The 20,466-nt window shown below is 36.2% G+C and overlaps 1 protein-coding gene across 3 annotated transcripts in view; it reads left to right on the top strand.

Annotated features, from left to right (window-relative positions):
• Nucleotides 1-20,466, top strand: part of MTA3 (metastasis associated 1 family member 3) — a 132,590-nt gene that overhangs the window by 22,694 nt on the left and 89,430 nt on the right. For all 3 annotated transcript variants that reach the window (XM_086878452.1, XM_086878453.1, XM_086878454.1), the window contains exons 4-6: nucleotides 376-502; nucleotides 12,244-12,307; nucleotides 13,359-13,476. In XM_086878452.1, coding sequence (XP_086734578.1) covers nucleotides 376-502; nucleotides 12,244-12,307; nucleotides 13,359-13,476 — 309 coding nt within the window. The remainder of the gene's footprint in view (nucleotides 1-375; nucleotides 503-12,243; nucleotides 12,308-13,358; nucleotides 13,477-20,466) is intronic.

The following is a 20,466-nucleotide window of genomic DNA, read 5'->3' as shown; positions in this document are numbered from 1 at the left end:
TAGAAGTTTTAGTAGTAGTAATATTGGCAAGATAAAGTCAAACCCAAAACGGGTCAGCAAGCAAGAGAAAAAAACACAGAGGAAAGAAGATGAAAAAAGAATGAGTAATGTTGACAGGATTGTTCTTAAACTGTGTGAAAGACATCAATGCGTAGTACAGAGGAGAGGAGCATGATTTTTTAAAGGGTTGAAGAAGTGTATAATTCAAAATACTTAACATTCTGTCAAGTTACATAAACTGTAGTCTTGTTAAAGTCATCTTTTCTTTGAAATACTAAAGGAGGTTGCTAAGGGGTGGGGGGGATGTCAAATGAAATGGTTGCAATGATGTTATGCAACAGAGTTAATTTCGACCTACGCTCTGCTTCTCTGCAGAAGAAGTTGAAGAAGAGTCTGAAACTACAATTGAGGTTGATTTGACTGATAAACAGAAACATCAATTGAAGCACAGAGAGCTTTTCCTTTCTCGCCAGTATGAGTCCCTACCAGCAACGCACATCAGGTAAGAAACAGTAAATACAATTTATCTGTGTGTTCCACTGGGTGGATTGCCTGCTGGTAGCCCATCTGCTGGACTGCTTCAGCCTTGCAAAAGGGTGTCACTGATCTTAGCTGAGTTGGGCCAGGTTGTCCCATGAACTGCTTTGGAAGCGCCTTTGTCTTTTCCTTCTGTTCCTTGATGTTTGAGCCCTAGAAGGGACAAGAGTCTCAGAATGTAGCTTGCCAGTTGACAGCATCAGTTGATAATTTGGTGCAAAGTCAGTCTGTTACTACTTTGGAAGAGCTAATATTTTTTAGTTATTTTGCTGGCCAAAGGAACCTCGACCATTTTGTCTGGCCTGGAAAACCGCAGTTGGGTTTGGAAAGGAGGCGGTGACTCATTGGCCAGATCTTCAGTCTAGGGCTGCAGGCATGTAAAATTAAAATTACCCCTGCTTCAGTAAATGCAAAGAAGTCATGTCTGAGTTTGGCTAAATGTTGCAGAAGCATTTCAGGTATTGTTTTAAAATGTAGGAAGAGGCTTTCTAAAGCTCAAAAAGTGTTTGTTGACTTCTTTAAGTGATGTCGGTGCTCATGTCATTTTCTATTTAGGAGTCAGGAAAACTTTTTATTGTATTGGGATGAGGGGATGATGAATCTAGAAAAGGAAAAGAAATAGCACAGTGACAGCAAGGAGTCAAATTTAGTGTGAAACAATGCATTCTTAAAGAATTCTTATTTTTTCATTACATCCTGCTTCCCCAAGCTATATGAGACCATAAATGTCTAGAAGCTACTGAAAAAAAGATATATATTGTTCAGCAGGACGAGCACGTTGTATGTGCATATTTATTTTCTCTGTTATTGGCAAATCACATAATCATAAAATATTCTGTGTTGGAAGGGACCCACAAGCATCAGAGTCCAGCTCCTGGCCCTGCACAGCACTATCTCCAAGAATCACACCATGTGCCTGAGCATTTTACAAACACTTGAGCTCTGTCAGGTTGGTGCTGTGAACGCTTCCCTGGGGAAGCCTGTTCCAGTGCCCAGCTACCCTCTGGGTAAAAAATCTTTTTCTAATATCCAGCCTGAACCTGCCCTGACACAGCTTCAGGCCATTCCCTTAGGTCCTGTCACTGGGCACCACAGGGATGAGGTGTTGCTTATCTCTCTTGCTGACAAAACAAAAACTGGAAGTTGGAAATTTTTGTATTAATTTCTTGTGTTTTATTCATCTACTTGTTCTGACTTTGAGAAAGCCATTTAACTGTCAATTTTCTGCTGCTCCAACTATAGCATGGGGATAATAATCCTGTGCTGTTTCTTTTACTTACTTTGACATTTAGATATTGAAATAAGGTATTCTCCTTGCAGAGGGAAGATTACATAGCAGAAGTATTGTAAATGTCTTCTCACCTCACAACTCAGGGAGCAAATACAATAGAGGTTCTCCAGTACATAGTTCACAAAGAAGGCAGAAAAACACATGAATTCATAGTACATGCCACACAGCACAGCAACCAAAAGCAGTCATTGCTTGCATCTGCTTTTTAGAGCAGATGAATGTTGTAGGACTGTGCTGTCACGTGTTACCAAGACCTTTACCAGACAAATTCTGGAACAAGCTTGATGTTTCAACAATGTTTTAAAGCTCTGATTTAAAAGGAAACAAGAAGGCAAATAGACTGTAAAGTATTCCTTACTTAGCTCTTTAACTTACTAGTGTTTATATTCTGTGATTCTCAGTAGTTTTCTTAACTTGTATTAATTAGCTTGTCCTCTACAGAGGATAGAAATATTGAGAAGGTGGCACTCCTATAGCTTTCTTCCATCAGTACTCCAGAATACTCAAGGATACACAGCTTCTCCGAGTATCTGTTTTGATGTTTGATGGCTGTTGTGGTGATTTTTTTTTTCCCTCCTGTCATCTATTTGGGATTTTACTTACTGAAACTTTGTCTACTACCTTGTGGCCTATCACTGTGCTTCTCTGAAAGGAGCCTGGTGCCATCTTAGTTATCTGTCTTTTTATTAGCTAATTGAATAAAGCAGTAGAATTTCTCCCTTTAGTTGTCATACCTTAAGAGTGAACAAATCCAATTTAATGTCATCTGCAGACTTGTTGAAAGTGTATTCGGGTTAATAAAGGTGTTGAACTGTTTCTCCCAGGGTCAGCAATTGGGGGATACCCCCAGTAACCAGCTGCCAGCTGGACTCTGTATCACTCACCACAGCCTTTCCCGTCTGGTGTTTTTTTCCAAGCTTATTGTCTACTTGTCCATATGTTTCCAGTCTGCTCCAAGGACGCTGGAACACAGCAGGCCTTGCTGAAGTTGAGTTCAGTGACATTCTCTGCTGCCACTGGTCTACCAAGCCAGTTGCCTTCATATAGAAAGCTAGGGAATATTTGTGGGTATATTCCCTATAAGCCAGGGTAGCTCCATGATGTAGGTGTTAGCTCTAAGTACCTGCAGTTCTAGCCCTTAGGCAAAACTGTATTTACAGGAGTAAATGGTAGAATGGTATAGATTGGAGGTTGGAAATCAGCTCTATCAAGAGTAAGAACACAAAAACTCAGCCCCTCTGGAAGGAAGAGAAAAAAGTACAAGTTCATTTTAAGAGAGTGGAGGAGGTTTTTGACAGCTGCAGATCTTGAACTTTTCCCAACATCTTCAGCCAAGAAAAGTATCTGAGACTAATTTCCTTTCTTGTTGTAATTCAAGGAGTAAAAGAATTTTACCTGCTATGTTTTTATTTAGTTTTTACTGATAAGGTTTTACTGTTTTTGTTTTGTTTTTCTTCTTTTCTTAACTTTACTCTTTTTACATTTTTCAAACTGAATGGCAGTGGACATTGAATCTCTTCCCCTCCAAAAAAAACCCTATCGATAAGGTTGCATTTGTCCTAGTTCACAATTCCAAATACGGTGTGTCTCATTTATGCACCTGTTGCTGTTACTTCATAGCTGAGTTACCTTGCAGTTATTTTGCTGTGTTAGATTTATTTGATGTGCCTGTCTAATTCTGGAGCTTTATGGTCTGCAGCTCTGGGTTTTAAATAATTCTGATGTAATTTGTTTGCTCTTGTATTGGTGAAATACAGTTTCATCCCTCATTCTGATATTTTTATTTTGTTATATATACATTATATGAAACTGTTTTGAAATGTAATTTGTATTGTTAGAAATGCTGGGATTTTTTAGACTTCATCTTGTCTCCCCTTTAAATTAGATGTCACTATGCCATTTCAGTAGCTTTAGGGAGCAGCATAAGTTTTGGCACAAAAAAGCACCAAAGAGCCAGATTTAGATAAGTGTGTAATGTAGTAACTAAATGTGGCAGCAATGCACTGTGGACAGAGTTCTTGCAGTGGCATGTGTTTTAGGAGGTGGAATTGCCTGTCTTGTTCTGGAGTCAGGGTGTGTGGCACAGAACAAGCTCATGTGTCAGTCTGGGGATCAAAGACAAGGCTGTATACCTTCCTGTCTACTGGTCAAGTTACAAGTGAAATTATTGCGTCCCCTATCTGCTCAAATGTGTGCAGTCAGTAACTACCCTCCAGTGGATTATCTCCTTCCTTTCTAATCCCTGCATGTTGCAGATGCAGTTTTGCCAAGCTCTGTAATCCCACATGTCCTTGTCACAGTTGTCCTGCCAGCCGGACTCGCTGAGCCACTCTCTTTCGTTAATGTGAAATACACAGAAAGGACTTCATGAGCCTTTTAAAAATTGTAATTGCATAAGGTAGTTTTATTAAAAGCTGATTAATATGATTGGGAAGAATGTATTTTTGCAGAATGCCTGTGCATATGTGACATTAAAGAGCATCCAAATAGTCAGATTGTGAAAAGAGTTCTTCAATTTTTATTAAGAAATTAATAAATTTCTGCATATTTTTACATGTAAACGTACAAAAAAGTTACTTAAACTTCTAAAGCACCAGTCTACAAGGATCTTGTTTTCCCTCTTTTGACATTATTCTGATCATTAATGGAATTCAGAACACAGCATTATTTTTTTTTTCAGTTTGGTGTTTTGTTCACTTTAATTATTTGTTTGATGATTTTTTTTTGTTATTTTGATGGTTGTCTTTTTGGTTGTTAAATGGTACCCTTGCTCTTGGGTAGACTAAAGAAACTTTGATTGGTACCACTTTGTAGACACAGCAGAAAAAGTAGCTTAAGAAAGTGCAGTTTATAAGAACATGTCATGCTTACAAAGTGTAACTGTGTGGTGCTCTTTAGATGTGTTATAAATGACTCAGCTGTTTGAAGTATCAATATTAGTGAGTCCTGATGAGATCATGAAGAAGGAACAGCAAAAAAGAAAGTTGTGTGATGAAACTAAGGTGTAGAGAAATTATTTTTTTTCTGAATGTGGGATTCCTTCACTCAAAACACGACAAATGGTCTGAAGCTCAAGACAGATACAGCAGGTCATCTTATAGTGTTACCTTTTGAGACAGGGCTCTTCAGAATTTAGTGGTATTATCTCAGAATTTCTAGTTTTGGCATTCTTGGCAAACTAGAAGTTTCTGCATACAGGTTGTGTGAGTATATATACAAATTTTAGCTCCTTTTTAAAAGCCTACTAGGGACCTTATAAGCCTGATTATTTTCTGGCATAAATCAGACTGGATAAGGAGTGAATTTGTTTTGCATAGGCATGTGCTTGCTTAATCATTTGGACTGTTAAGCAAGGTATTCTGCCCTTCTGGACTGAGTTTATTTGGAGCAAAGGGACTTTTGAAGCATGTCTGACTATTTTCTTCTCTTTTTTCTTTTCCAGTAGAATTCAAATTATTCTTACTTGAATTAAAATGAGAATTCAGGACAGAATCTTACTTTTATATGTGGTCAATAACCAGTACTACTAACAGTGTAAGAAAAAGTTATTTATCAGTGGAAAACTGTCACTTAAATATATGAAAATCAGTATATATTTCCTTGTACTGCAGTAGGAGCTCTTCATAAGGTGCAAAACTTTTACTTCCAGTTGCATGGGGTGATGTGCGTTGCTTTTGAGCTGGGCAGCTTGATCTAAATAATTTCATGATTGTATGGAAAATCTTTCCTAACCAGCCTCCTGTGGTTTTGTTCAGTTCATGTGCATCACTGCTGCTGTGCTAAAAGGTGACAATTCTTTTACATTTTAGCATGAATTAATCCCTAGAGAAAAAATATCAATGATTGAGTTTTCAACAATGCAGTTTCCAGTTTACAGAAAGTACATCTACAGTTATGCTTGTTTTGAGATATCAAAATATATACTATTACTGTGGCCACATTGCCAAAATATTTACATTCTAATTACTTTTAAATCCATGTCAGTTTGGCACGATTGCTTCAGGACACTGTAAATCTTACCAAGTTGGCGTGCACGAAATTAGCACTCCAGCTCTAATGAAAATTAAACCTCTGAATCTTTTGACTAAAAGCCATGTGCAGTATCAAAATCCTGGGCCATCCATATAATCAATGCTCATGTTTAGATGCCAGGCATTTACTAGTTCATTTAGATGTGCATAAATCAGTTTGCTGTGCATTCAGTTTTTAATTTTATTTGATCAAGTGTATGTTAATCAGATAATACCAAGTTTATTGATTTATCCTTTAGCCACAGATACACAATCTTGTACTCTTTAGAAGATTGGTATTATTTTGTCAGAGGCACAGGTCTCAGTGGCAGTCACCTATCAAATATTTTTTGTTTGTTGTTTGTGTTTTCTTCCTCATGTTTGAGGTGGCTCTGTAAATGAACAGAGACAAATTTGAGCCAATTAATTATGAATCAATACAATGCAGTTTTTTTTGTCAGTTCTAGATATTGATTGAATATTTTAAAAGTCAAATTGTAGTTAGGTATCTATTACAGATTTGATGATGTTTTATTACACTATGATGATGTTCTTATTTTTTTGTCTTTAGTGTTATGCAATAGCTTGTTCCCCAGTTAATCTCTTTGCAGTCTTGAGAACTTGAAATTTGCTATAAAGACATTGGTATGTGTCTGTCAGCATCACTCTGTGCCCCTTAAACTGTGCTTCAAAGTAAAATACACAGGTACTCTTAACACTGGCTTGCCGTGACAGGGGATTCAATTTCATATAATTAGTAGAAACTCTTTGGACTCCAGAGTTCCCATTCTGTGGTTTGGTGATCATCATTGCAGTGTAGGCTGCTTGTAAGGAAGGGATCAAGACTTGGCTGATAGTGGATGTTTGATTGGAAATCTTCGAAGCACTTTCTCATTTAAGACAGTTCAGGAAAGAATGTGCTGTTATTTCAGGCAGCTCTCTCCTCCTTTACTCAATATCTGTACCTCTTCCCCCCCTTCTTTCCCTTTATGCTGGATGTGTGAAAGATTGTTCTGGAGTTCTACTCCTGCACCTGCTCCTTTCTACCTCTCTTCATTATGCACCTTCATTTGAGTTTAATCTCTGATACTCATTGAATTAACAGCATATGTTCTTTTCAGGAGGGCAATCAATAATTGTTATTTCCAAATCTCTGGGGTCATGCCTGCATATGTGTTTTTCTTTCTTCAGCTTGTATCTGAGTTAGCAATGCACATAAAGTTTCATTGACTTGGTGGGAACCCAGAACAATGAATTCTGAGAGTCATTCAGATTATTGTCACTTAGGCTGCATCAGCATACCGACAGGAGATTTTGTTGGTGTGGTACTGAACCCATGAAGTTGCCTTTTCCACCCCTATCATTCATACTGGTTAACAGGCAGCAGGTTATTTTGTTTTGTTTTAATTTATTTCTGGGTTTGTTTTTTGTTTTTTTTTGCATACTTCCTGTTCCAAGAAATCCTTAATTTAAAAAAAATCTGTATCTCATGGGCTGTCTTACTCATCTGGTGAAAACATGAAGAAATAACCTTCAATAACAGCAGAACAGGAATTGTAGAGGTTTCCACTGGTTTAAAAGTTAGGGCTGAAATGAACAGGCACTGTTAAAGATGAGGCGGTTGCTGTTGATTTTGATTAATTTTGATAGTTTTAAAATATAAGTGTTTGCATTAACTTTTTAAAATTTTCATAAAGATTTTAATCTATATTTTTGATTACTTTTAAGACAAAGCTCATTAAAGAACAATTACCTAGACAGTGCAAACAAAAAGCCATTTCAGTGTATCTTCTGGGCAGTTTGATGTTTTGCTCTAGCTTGTTTAACCAGACTATATTTGAAATCTTTTCATAACATTGTCTGGTATAATAACCTTGGTACAACTTCCTTTCATGCTACTTAAATTCTTGAGCTGTGTATCATCATCTTTTGCCTTCATTGTAACAGATCAGTAAGGGCAGCCTTGTCTTTCATCTAAATATTGATTGTTGTCACATTTGTGTCTGAAGTGAGTTCCCACATGTTTTTCATTCCTCTATTGGATCTCACTGAAACAGGGCACGTTTTTTGTCTTTAGTTCTCAGGATCTCTTAGGTCTTACCTCAGCTTACTCTCTGTGAAATCTCTCCTTCAGGACTGGCACAATAACTGACATCTCATGTAGAGTGTTGATTTTCATGAGCTCCATATTGAATTGTGCAAGACAGTCTGACCTCTGAGCGTCTCACAAAGCTGTCATTTATTTTTTGGAATTTAATTCTCCTTTTCTTTGTTCCACCCAAAAAGCCTCCCACCCATCCCAGGAAAAATAGTTCCATAAAACAAGGAGTGTGTGGGGGGGTGTAACAAATCTTCCTTGTTCCCTGTAGTGACATAGAAGTATCTCATACATTATTGCAATGAGATAGAAGTATCTACCATGATAACTAGTATTTCTTACCATTTCCTTTTAATCCTCATTAGTGTCTCTGTGCTTTGAGGTTTTGGTTAGAGTTTTGTTTTTGCAAGTGCATGGTCCTGGGTTTCTGCTGGGGCTATTGAAGAAGTCCTTTCCTACAAAATCATTAAGGCACTTTAGTTCTAAAATTTTGGTTTTTTTTCTGGAAAAAGGGTGAGTCTCATTTTTGTATTGTAACAGAAGGGCTTCCCTGAGGTATGGAAGTAAACTGTAGGCGTGGAAAAATAGCTTGTCAGGCCTCTGTTAGCTGATGAGTATAAATGTTCAGGAATTGTCAACTCACTGCTGAAGTCACCTGGAACATACAAAAAAAAATTTACAAGCAGACAAAAGCTTCTAACAAATAAGAGTAAAGGAAGGTGTAGCATGTGAAAAGAGCTGTCACATGATTAATGCTTTAAAGAAAAGTGTGAGTTGTGGCTCTGGTTACTAGGACAGGAGAAGAAATTGAATCCTAAGTGGTTTATATGATAGAAGCTGGCAATACCATGAGCATATATTTAAAAGTTAGTTTTATTGTCTCCTTTTACTTCAAGACCTCTAAATAACTTTTTGTTGCTGATTTAATTACATAATAAGTTTTGCTGGCATTGTTGTCAGCTCAATGGAACAACTCTTTATGTGTGACCAGTTTAAATATAAAGTACACGTAAGAGGAGAAGGGATTCTGAAGGCACAACTTAATTTCATCAGAATTAAGTTGTAATGAAGCTGACTTACTTTTTTGTTTACTGTTATTTGTGCATTGCTGAGGTTGCTTAAACTTCCACTCAACCTTCCTAGGAGATAAATTTTGCCTAATTCTGTAGGAAGTAAAAAAAAATCTTTTCTGAATATTTTTAATTGGAGAGAAAGGTCAAAATCAGATGTGTCATCTTAACATTGAGACCTTCTGATGCTGCTAACTAATAATTCACCTTGATGATACCAATTAAGTCAAGAATGCTGCTTGTTGGAGGAATACAGCTTGAATCAGAGAATCAGAGTTACATAAAAGGAAGAAGGTTTCATATATGGAAAAATAGTAGACAACTCTTTATTTATATAATTTTTTAAAAACTGGGCAATTCTTTGTAATTTTTGTCTGAGTTCAGTTTAGTCATGCATTCAGGAGACTCCAACAGATCCTGTGGCAGGGTATGCCACTAATACTCAATAAATAAGTAACACTCAAAATGTAAAGACATTAGAGTTTCTGAAAGTAGCGAGTATAATTTTATTTTGGTCTGTAACTGTTTTTATAATCTGCTAAATGCAGCATACATTCTCTTTCATTTGTTTTTGTAGGCAGCTAGCTCCCCCTTTCTTTTCTCTGGCTAGTTTGGAACAGTAAGATTTTATGCTGTTATATTGATTATTTATTTGATATAGCTCTATCTGTCCACATTATCTGAAATTCTTAAAAAACATTAAGGAATAAAGATCCAGAACACTGTAAGGAGGAAAATATTATTTTTAAATCCAGAGAAGCTATGGGTTTTCAGGTACATCCTTTAAAGACCTAACTCCCAAGTCACGTTGTAATGTGGTTTAAATGACATTAACTTTTTCTCCAGGGCATTTGATTATTAATATTGAGGAACAGGTGAAAAGTGCACTGGTGGTTGGAGAATATTAAGGGGTGTATTACTGCAAATCGATATTCACTTAAATTATTTCCTTATCATCCATGACTGAGGAGTGCTGGGCATAATACAATGAACTAGATGCTTGGTTCAACCCAGCAGAGCATTTACAACTAGACAGAAAAGCTTTTCCTCTGATGGGAAAGAAAGAGAGGAGGAGTTATATAAACAGTAGACTTTTATCAATTTGGTAAATATTCTAAATCACTTATATTAAGTATTGCAGGTTTCTAGATTACAGAAACAGGTATCTTTAATATAGAGAATCAAAAGTAGAAAGACTTCTGTAATTTACCTGTTTGCAAATATAGGTTTTGTTGGTTTTTTTCTTATTTTTTTGGTGTCTACTGTAGATCTAGTACTGTCTTTGTTGAGACACAAGCCCATGCATGTGAAAGGTCATATATGCATACAAAATGTTACCTCTGTGTGACTCCAGCCGTTAGATGGTTAAAGTGCTGTGCAAAGAAGTGTAGCATCAAATAGAAATCCACTCACTTAAAAGACATGCTGCAGGGACTGATCTTGTCTCTTAATGAAATAAAATGAATTTTTAACAGACCAGCAGTAAAAGATGAGGCTAGTCAATAAAATACTTTTGTAGCCATGATGGCAGTGGAGCAATGAATGCCTCTGTGGTAATTTGAGTTAAATGAGGGCAGGCTGTAGTGGAGAGAGAGCATGCTCGAGCTGTATGGAATAGAAGCAGACTGGAAAGGTAAACTCCTGGTTAACCTCTTACACTAAAAAACCCAGTAAAATATTAAAATAAAGTTGGAAAACTGGCTTAATGCTACAACACAATTAATTTTTAGAAGTGAATGCTCTGGAATTACTGAGGCTTAAAGTTTCAAGAAAGCCTTCAAAGAAAGACATTATGGGATATCTAGAAGCTTTCCTACTTCTCTGCTGCAGGAGGATTTTCCTCTGCTGTTGTGTACTGTGGTCAGACTTTTCTTCCCCCTATTCCCACCATTTTTCTTTGGTGGTGTGGTTCTCCTGACAGGTGTGACAATGAAGAGAAATTCAGGACAGTAATTGTGTGGCTTCTCCCCCCTTTCCCAGGATGTGCAGTGGCAATGAATAAGATATTAGCTGGGTATCAGCCATTAGCAATTGGCTTCTAATGCCTCTAAAGCTTAGAGTCAGCACTCCCTGACAGAATGACAAGTTTTTATAATAACCATTTTGGTGTTATTTTAAAATCAAGAAGGTCTCTGCAAACAATTACTCTTTCTATTTGTATTCTGGTCTGTTCCATGAGGAAAGATGGGAGATGGATGTTCTGGGCACAGTTCGTGTAGCTGGATGTATAATGCCACAGGAACCTCTTGGCAAATAATTAAACTGAGTAAAACTTTGGTGCATGAAGTACAAGGTGCTGTATGTAAGGGGTAATAAATATATCTTCATAGATATAGATATATATATACACACACCCATACATATATATATATATATATAAAATGGTAGTTCAATTGTAAAATATAACATAAAAATGTGAGTTGCTAGCAAGGTGATTCAGCACACTTAACATTTTTCATCCTCATCCATAAGTGTTCCTTTAAAATACCATTTGTTCAACATAATTCTGCAGGTTATTTTCAGAGAAGCTGGAGACAGAGGAATTTGAGGCAAGGCATTGCTGAGGGGAGATGGGGATGAGAAGGGGTTGAGGGTGGTGGGCTCAAAGTCCCATTGCATTGACTGCTTATGTTCCACATGGGCAGGTCTGTATCACTGTTGAGCAACAAGAGCCTGCACAGAAATGAGGTCATTAGCATTTTAATGTGGGCATAGAAGAGACTGATAGAATTCCATGATTCATTATTAAAAACCATTCAAAAGAGAAAAGTACTTTGTTTTTGCAGTCTAAAAAGTAAAGCCTTATATTCTTTCTAGTTTGGGTTATTTATTTTCAAATTATACACTGAACTTCCTGGAGACAAGTCACGTGGAGGTGATGTTTCTTCAATCCTGGAATCTTTTTATTAATTGTGTGTGTATTTATTGTTTGCCATTGTACCTCTTCTCTTTTTCTGCTTATCCATTACTGAATTATCCATTACTGAAACTATTTCCCAGTTTGGTGGAATTCCAATGTATTTGAATGCTTGCATCAGTACAGCCATTTGTTTTGCTGCTTTTATGCTAATTTTGGTATTATTAAAGTATGGCAATGTTCATTTTTATATATTTCAATATGTTTTATACTTTCAGTGAGGAAGGTTAAAGTATATCTAGATTGTTTTCTTGTAAGCAACTTTTTACTTGAAATTTGAACTTTTTACAAAGTAACTATTCTTGCTTATGTTTGTATAGGGGAAAATGCAGTGTTGCACTTCTGAATGAAACAGAATCTGTGCTGTCATACCTGGAGAAAGAGGTAATTGTGATTTCTATTCAAGTAAATTTTGGGATAAGTTTATTTTTCTTTCTGTACTTTTAACAAATGGGCACAAAATACTTTAAAAATCATATCTTGGATGATATGTTGGAAAAATTATGTTGTTCAAAACACTAATTTAAACAATAATATTGGATAAAAAAACTAATTGAAACACTGAAATGATAGGTTTACTATTAATCTGTTTGTATTTAGAAAATAATTAATTTGAAGGATTTAAAATGACATCTTACAGATGAAAATATAGAGATGTTTTCCTGTAGCAGATACTGAAGGGAGAATTCACATGTGCCTTTTTTTTTTTTTCTCTTTTTTTTTTTTGTGATTTTGTTTTGTTTTTATGATAAAGAAAGTGTCTCCTCACCATTTTCTGGAAGGATACTTAGGATGCTTAGCTTTTCCAGAGAGGAAGAAAATTCCCCAAGAATTTGAAAGATTGCAAAAGGCCTTCAAAATAAACATATTTTTCTTTGGAATGTCTTAATATAACATCAGGAAGACAGTATTTTCTGTCTGAAATTAGTATGTCTTTATTTTTAAATTTCTACACCAAACCACTGATAATCAGTAAAAATATTTTTGAAAGCAGGACTTGGCCTATACATATGTGACTATACCACATTTGCCAATACTGTTTTAGTGCCCAAAACGGATTTACACAGACAGTGTTCTATATTTTTTTGAGATCAATTTATAATGGAAAGTCAGTATGGTAAAGATACTTAGGAGTACAAACATGATAAATTCAGAAAGCAGTTAACATTAATTCTCTTCAAACCCCACTGATATATTTTTGTGTATGAATCTTTTCATTATTGCTCTGTTCTGAAGAAAGTCCTAACAATGAGAGAAGTCTTAATAAGCCTTTTAAAAACACTCCTGGAACATCTGTATTATATAAAGTAAAGATTTATGTACCAAATCAATGTTCTGTAAAGTATGCAGATTTCCAAATGGAAGGTGTTACAAGTCTGCAAACCTAATTTTAAAAATTAATATGCTGTTGCAAATATGTCTTTTTGTTTTTTAGGATACTTTTTTTTATTCATTGGTGTATGATCCATCATTGAAAACGCTTTTAGCAGACAAGGGAGAAATCAGAGTGGGGCCTAGATATCAAGCAGATGTGCCAGATATGCTTGTGGAAGGTAAATACTTGGTCTTTGAATGAAAAAAAATAAAAATATAAAGTCCTTGTATTGCATTATTACTCATGCTGACTTTCTGAACCAAGGTAATACATAGAGGCTGACAAAGTGAGATGGTAGGTTTGAGAAAATTTATGAGCACCAGTAGATATTATGGAAAAAGAAAGGATATTTGAATAGCTGTTGAAAATATGTCCATTTCCAGTCTGTGCATAGGCATTTGATATTTATTTAATTACATGGTCTGGTTTGTTATTTAATAAAGGCGGCACTGAGAGAAGATGATGAGGACCGACCCATTCGTAAAATAATAACATGAGTAAAACAAATGAAAGAGATATTTCTTCTTTCCCTTTTAAAGCAAACGATGCATAGAGAATGCAGGACTTTGTGTCATCTTATTTCAAAATACTGTCTTTTTCTAAAGCATCTTGTCTATTTTGTAGCAGAATTGAAACAACAATTTCTAGCCTTGGCATAGCTTTAAAATCACTGATATTTTAAAAAAAATTATTTATTTTATTTATTTATAGCCTAGCACAACTACCTGTACCTTAGTCTTTTGCTACATAGAACTATAATTTTAAACAAAATTTCAGTAAAATATTTATTAAATGTTTGGATCATATTTAAGAAGCATGAGTAACTGTGTCTTGTTATGTTTACAGTTGTTATTTGCTCATTGAATTTTTAAAAAAGAAAAAAGTTTCTTTCGAAGTATCTAGATGTAGATACTATTTTCAGTATTCATGGTATTTATTCTTTAAGAAGAGAGGATTTTATGAGAACATCACTTGCAGTAAGTCCAGGGAGTTCTGAATGCCTCAGATATATATATATTTGTAATATTAAATGTTGTGTTTTCTATTCATCATCTACTTTTTTTTTTCTGGTATACTTTTTCTTTTGCACAAAGCCCCCCATTATTACTAATTTCTACAGAGTTTATTTAATAAATGTATAAAACAAGAATAATTTGATTTCTGGCAAGTGGCAGATTATTTTACAAATTAATGTTATTTAATAGATCACTTGCGTTATTACTCCGACTTTCTTTTAATAACTAGAAATAGACTATAGGAAGTCAATTCAGGTTTGTTTTTAAAGTGTACAGACTTGTTTCAGAACAGGTTTATGAATAGATTATGATCCACTGCTCTTCTTGCTGTGAAATGTACCTGCTATAGCGACAAAATAGTCCTGTAGATGTTCACGTGCTCGGGAGGAAGGCTTGCCAGAGGGCTGGTGTGAAAAAGGCTGTGTCTCAATGTGTGTGAGAGGCAACTGGGAAATACTGATCTGATTCCCAACTACCTGGCTGAACTGTAGAGGTTTTGGGATAAGTTAGGGTTGTCTGCCAGGCAGGAAGTGTTTTGCTACTGAATTCTTCTTTAAATTACTAAAGACAGAGGCTAATTCTGAAATAGTGAATATTACATCTAAAGGGAATTTTTTTCCTGTTCAAATCTTACTTATTTGATTTTTTTCTAAAGTTAAAATCCATATTCATTTAAAATAAAGTTACCAGGTTCTTCTGGAGCTTAAAGTTCTGAGTTAAATCCTTGGTTTAGTTAAAATGAGTAGATAATCTCTCTCGTACATCATGAAGATAAGATTTCACTGTGTTACTGCCTTCTTTTTCTTGCACCCCACCCCAAAATGCAATAAGTGGTGCAGTCTTCTTGCTGCCTTTAGTAGGAAATAATAATCCATCAGAGCTGAGAAGCACGATGCTGCCCACAAACCAAGGATCTGTTGGTACATGGAGTGTTTGAGAAGTTCAGTTGGATTAATCTGCACTTATTTAGTGGCTGGTGGAAAAAAGGGTTTGGTTTTGGGAGGATAAAAATATCTGAATTATGGTAGTTTGGACTGATTTTTTTCTAAATATTTCCATAGCCCTCTGACCTCCAAGGAGAAACAAAAGATGATTCAGCTGTTGCTGTGTCTTTATGTAAGCTGACAGCCTGGAAATGAATCCATTCACTGTCAAGTCTTTTCTTTCACGAAAAGAAATCTAAACAATGTTTGAAATCAATAGATTAGAAAAATTACATTTGGAAACTATGGGATTCTGTAAAGATTTTTTTGTCCTTATGTAGGTTTTTCAGCCTGTAATGTTAAAAGTAGCTAGTGATCTGTATCTCCAAATTATTATGCAGTAATGGGTAACTCTTTAAAAGTGTCGAGCCGTCACCTGAAATTAAAAGGGAGAATTTAGGCAAAATCTTGTCAGTTTGGAAAAATCAGGTTTTTTATCATCAAATAATAGTATTATTAGATGATATAAAGCATTCCTGAATTTGTTCACACATAAAACTTGTTCTGCAATCTAAAGGAAGAACAACTTTTTGAAGGTGGTTTGTGGGCATATTTTATATTTACAGAAATAAAATAAAAAAAAATAAAATTAAACAGAGAAATACAGACAAATCAAAGATTTATGCACCATCAGTTATTTTATTTTCAAAGTTACTGGCATGTAATTCCAATTCAAATGACTAGACAGTTTAGATTAGCTTTCAGAAGGCCAGTCACAACATGGCTGAAATGTAAAAAAATGTTCTGCAAATATGAAATTAATTTGTTGTAAATATTGATGAAGTCTAGTAGATTAAAAATTGAAATTGCTTGCATTTTCTCCATACTGTGATAACTTATGTTCTATCTGAATAGACTATGGTGTATTAGTTTTGGGTTTTTTTGTGTTTATTGGACAACTATTTGTGTTTTTTGTAGGAACAGATTTTTTTTTCCTTGCATTGATGTTGCCATTTTTGCATCCTTGAGTAAAATGTACTGCATACCCAGGTGGTTAGGTCAAACTTTAGACAGTGCAGTATACCTGCTTCTCCCTGCCCCAGGGCTGTATTGGATAAATTTATATTGCTCTTTAAGTTTTGAAATGAAAAGAAAATCTACTTTCAAAAGACTAAAAGGTTTGTCAAAATCAAGATGCTTGATAAAGTCTTCCAGATTCAACTGTTCTCTGTTTTTCCACTTTGATACATTGAATCATAAATCCTTTACACAATTGCAATAAACAAATGTAAACAAAGTTTAAATTTGGTTGAAAATGCATAAACCTTGTAAATCCATGCCACTTTTGTTTGTAATGGTGTAGCTAAGTCTCTTAGATCACACATTTAGTGAAGACTAAGTTTGGAGAAAGACCAGAGCAGATTTCTTTCTGCAGTCTCTTCCGACTTTTGTTGTCACCATTCTTGGGAGTAAAACTTGGGAGTAAAAGTTGTCAGATTGGAATGATCTCATGGTTGTGTGAAGTCTTTCGTCCCCCCAGTGCCAAGTGTTACAGTCTGTCTACATTCTAATTTGAAGATTTTTAGAGTCTTTTTAGTTGCTTTAAATATGCTGGAAGAGAGGAGACTGTTCTGCAGCATTGACTCAAATTCTGGCTAGCAGAATACTGAAGAATGTCCTTTCCTTGTTTTAAGAACACATTCTCCAGTGGCTTATTCTCTGGATGTAGCAGCTTGTTTTTACATCTGTTTCCAGTGTGGGGTAACATTCTTCTCCTCTGTGCAAAGCAAGAATAAAAAGGTTTATCTCTGAGGATCAAGAGCATGAATTTGGGCAAGGAGTATCTTGTTTCCGTGGAGCATCCCTGCTCCACAGTATAGGAGCAAGGTATCTGGTGCTCTGCACATGATGGCCAAAAGCTACTGAGTGGTGCACTCACCTACAGTATTTGATCAACAACTTGTAAAAATCTGTGACCTGTAACTTCAATAAACAAAGCTAAAAGCCCTAAACAAGTAAGGACAAAACCCAATAGAGTATTCGTTTAGGCAAGTCATTATTATTATTGTTACTTGGTTACAAGGCTTGCTTTTATAAATTGTTCTGAATATGATCAAATTGTTGTCACCTTTAACTAACAGATTTTATTTAGTCTTGTTTTGTGTACAGGGAGATTGCACCGAGGCAAACTAGTTGAGATTCTTGGTAGACTTTTATATAACATTGATTCTTACTTGTCTCACAGCTTTAAAATACAAATGTTTTTAAATTCTGGCATTTCAACCAGTGTGTCTCATGCAGTGGAACAACTGTTGCAGTGACAGGTTGTTTTACACGGTTGGCTAAAAAAGCAGAGAATGAGAGAGAGAGAGAAAGTGCTAGCATGGCATTAGGCATATAGTTTATGAAGTAGGATAATGCTTAAGAATGGGAGAAACAGGGAATTTTTTTGCTCTGTAAAAGTTCATCTAATGTATTGTTTTTCCTGTCACATGCCTGTGCTGTTCTTTCTGTCTCATGCATGCCACCATAGACCTGACTGCAGCTGTCATACAATTTAAATGCATTTGCACAAAATAAAATGCATGACAGCTTAGCTAAACAAATACAATTGATGTCATGTTGCAAATAGGGAAGCCAATTTTTTACAGTGATCTCATTTGCCAAATCAGTAATTTCTTTAGTAATGCTTGCTTTCATTTATTCATGGTGTTGTGAATCAAGTTGAAAGGCTGCAGCCAGGTCTGTCTGTCAAAGCTCTAGTAAAACTTTTGAAGCAAAGGAGATCTTCTAAACAAATCTACCAAAAAATTTATGATTGCATTCTGGGCACACTATGTAGGTCTAGTGAAATTATCTGCATTAATTCTCTGGCAAAAGATATCCCAGCCAAGCAATTATATTTTTGAGAGAACTAGTACAATTTGGAAGAACAATTTCCTATTTTTTTTTTAAAGTAATTTATCAAAATAAATTTTTTGATGTTGCATTTGATTTTGTGTACCAGGATCTGGTAGAACAGTGTGGTGCTAGGCAATGTAAAATGTTTTAAGTGTTAAGAAATCAGCATTTTCAAACAAACAAGCCAGCAGTGTAGGAAGGACCATGCTGAATGAGACCATCAGCTGTTTATCCCTGCAGGAGATCTTGTCACTTGGGGTTTCTTAGTTTTCTTAAAGTTTGTTTAAAGCCTATTAGAAATCCATTAGGCTGTCACCTTAAGCTTCCTTATCATCTTCTATGGTCCTTTTTCAGCGCTTCAGGATTTTTCTTTCTAAAAAGCCTGTTGACCACTGTGTCTTGGTTGCAATTTTGGTTAATTTGGCTAGCATAGCTGTGAGCCTTCACTATGCTTAGTTGGCCACATTTTTTTTAGCTCTCTCCTTCACAGCCTAGGTATAACACAACTTGGTTTGAGCTCATGTGTCTCAACTAGTAGCTGTTATATTCCTGAGATCTTGTAGAAATCTTGAGATAATTCTTGTCCAAACACAGGTAGCTTGTTACTGTTCACAGTATATAATTGTTCTCTAACCTCTCCTATAGATGCATCATTTTAAGATGTATCTTTTAGGTATCTCATGATGCATGTGAACCTCTCCACTTCAGTCATCACAAATGCAGAAAATTAATTTGATTTCTCTTCCCACAATTAATTTGAATTTCTCTTATTTTCTTCCTTTTTAAATAGATCACACCGACAAAGTCTTGGGCTGTTTGGTAGTTTATAGATCTCTTGACTGTGTTGATGGTCTGAGAAGACTTTAGTCATTTTAATACCCTCTGAAATTTGGACCATGTTGTAGCAAATAGGAGGGTAAAAGAAAAGGGAGAAGAAAAAAATTAACCTCACATCTAGCAATGTGCCACAAGGACAATGACAATGATTTTGTGATGTGAGATGTCCCTAATTTTTTCCTAGCTGGAGGGAAAATTATACTGTATGAAAGTACCCTCACTCATGTCTTTAATAAATCTCTGAAATTTATTTGGGAATGACGGGGCTGAGCGGAGCAGCTCTGCGGGAAAGGCCCTGTGGTGCTGGCAGACAGCGAGGGGATGGATGGATGGATGTTAGCCAGCGCTGGGTTCTTGTGTTACCCTAGGCAGCATCCCAGCAGCAGCAGTCCCCATCCAGCGGTGTGCACGTGCTATCTGAGCTGGGCCCTGTCTGGAGGGAAGGGATGCTTGCTGAGTCAGTCAATGGCATGTGTGCAGCAGCTCCTTTCGGCTCACCCAGCTCTGCTCACCGAGCCTGCTCTGAGGATGAGTGCAGAGCAAGTCAGGTAGAGGCAGACTTCATTGGGCAGAATGGAGGAGTGTCAGAGAAGGACATGGGATGATGGATGCAGGAAGGGTTAGCGTTGATTTGGGAAATTTCACAGGTGTATGGAAGGAGACAAGCAGCAAGGCGTTGACAGGTATGATGTGGGATGACTGGGTTTAAAGGTTTATGTGGAGAACTGGCTGCTAGTCCTAATTGAGTGCCCAGTGCCAGACTGTTTGCAAGTTTCTGTTTTAATAGCCGGGAGGGATGATCTTAGACTCATGTGCTAATGATCCCCTCCCAGCTGCAGTCCTGTTCCCAGTCCAGTCTGCTTATCTCTTTCGTCTGGGTTTGAAAGGAGACTTTAGGGAATTCTTTATGGATCCAGGATCTGGCAGAATTGGGTTTTCTCTGGCCATTTAAAGCAATACAAAGAGTGTGCAGTGGGCAGGGAAGAGGAGTACCCCCTACTGAGACATACGGAAGAGGAATTAGTCTCTGAAATGGAGGAAGAAGCAGCCTGTAGGAGAGATGGTCTGTTCAAAGCTTTTTTTTCTTCTTGCAAATACAACTGTAAACTAAAAACTGGAGTCCCTCTTGCACACCTGAAAATACACAGTGAGTGCCTAGAAATAGCGCTTGCTGTGCAGCTGGTTTCATTTTTGAAGCCAAGGCATTTTAGAATTAATGCAGTTCAATAAATGGAGTGCTTAATAGGAAGAAGGGGAGCAGTTGGATAAATTTAAGCTGCAAACTTTGGATGATGTGCAGAGATGTACATCATTGATGTACAGGAAACTATTCAAAGTTTCTAATATTTTTCTGTTTTGTAAAAGAATAAATTCCTTTAAGGGTGGTTTCTAAAGTCTTCACTGTTTTTGTCCTTTCTACTACAACTCTATTGTAAGAGTATATTGTTTTTAATAGACCAGACATACCAAATGGAAACTATTAAACTCAGA

The sequence above is a fragment of the Cyanistes caeruleus genome, chromosome 2 (genome assembly GCF_971803275.1).
Source record: "Cyanistes caeruleus chromosome 2, bCyaCae1.hap1.1, whole genome shotgun sequence".
In the NCBI taxonomy this organism is placed as follows: Eukaryota; Metazoa; Chordata; class Aves; order Passeriformes; family Paridae; genus Cyanistes; species Cyanistes caeruleus.
The sequence above is the reverse complement of the archived record's forward strand: the minus strand, read 5'-3'. Positions and strand labels throughout refer to the sequence as shown.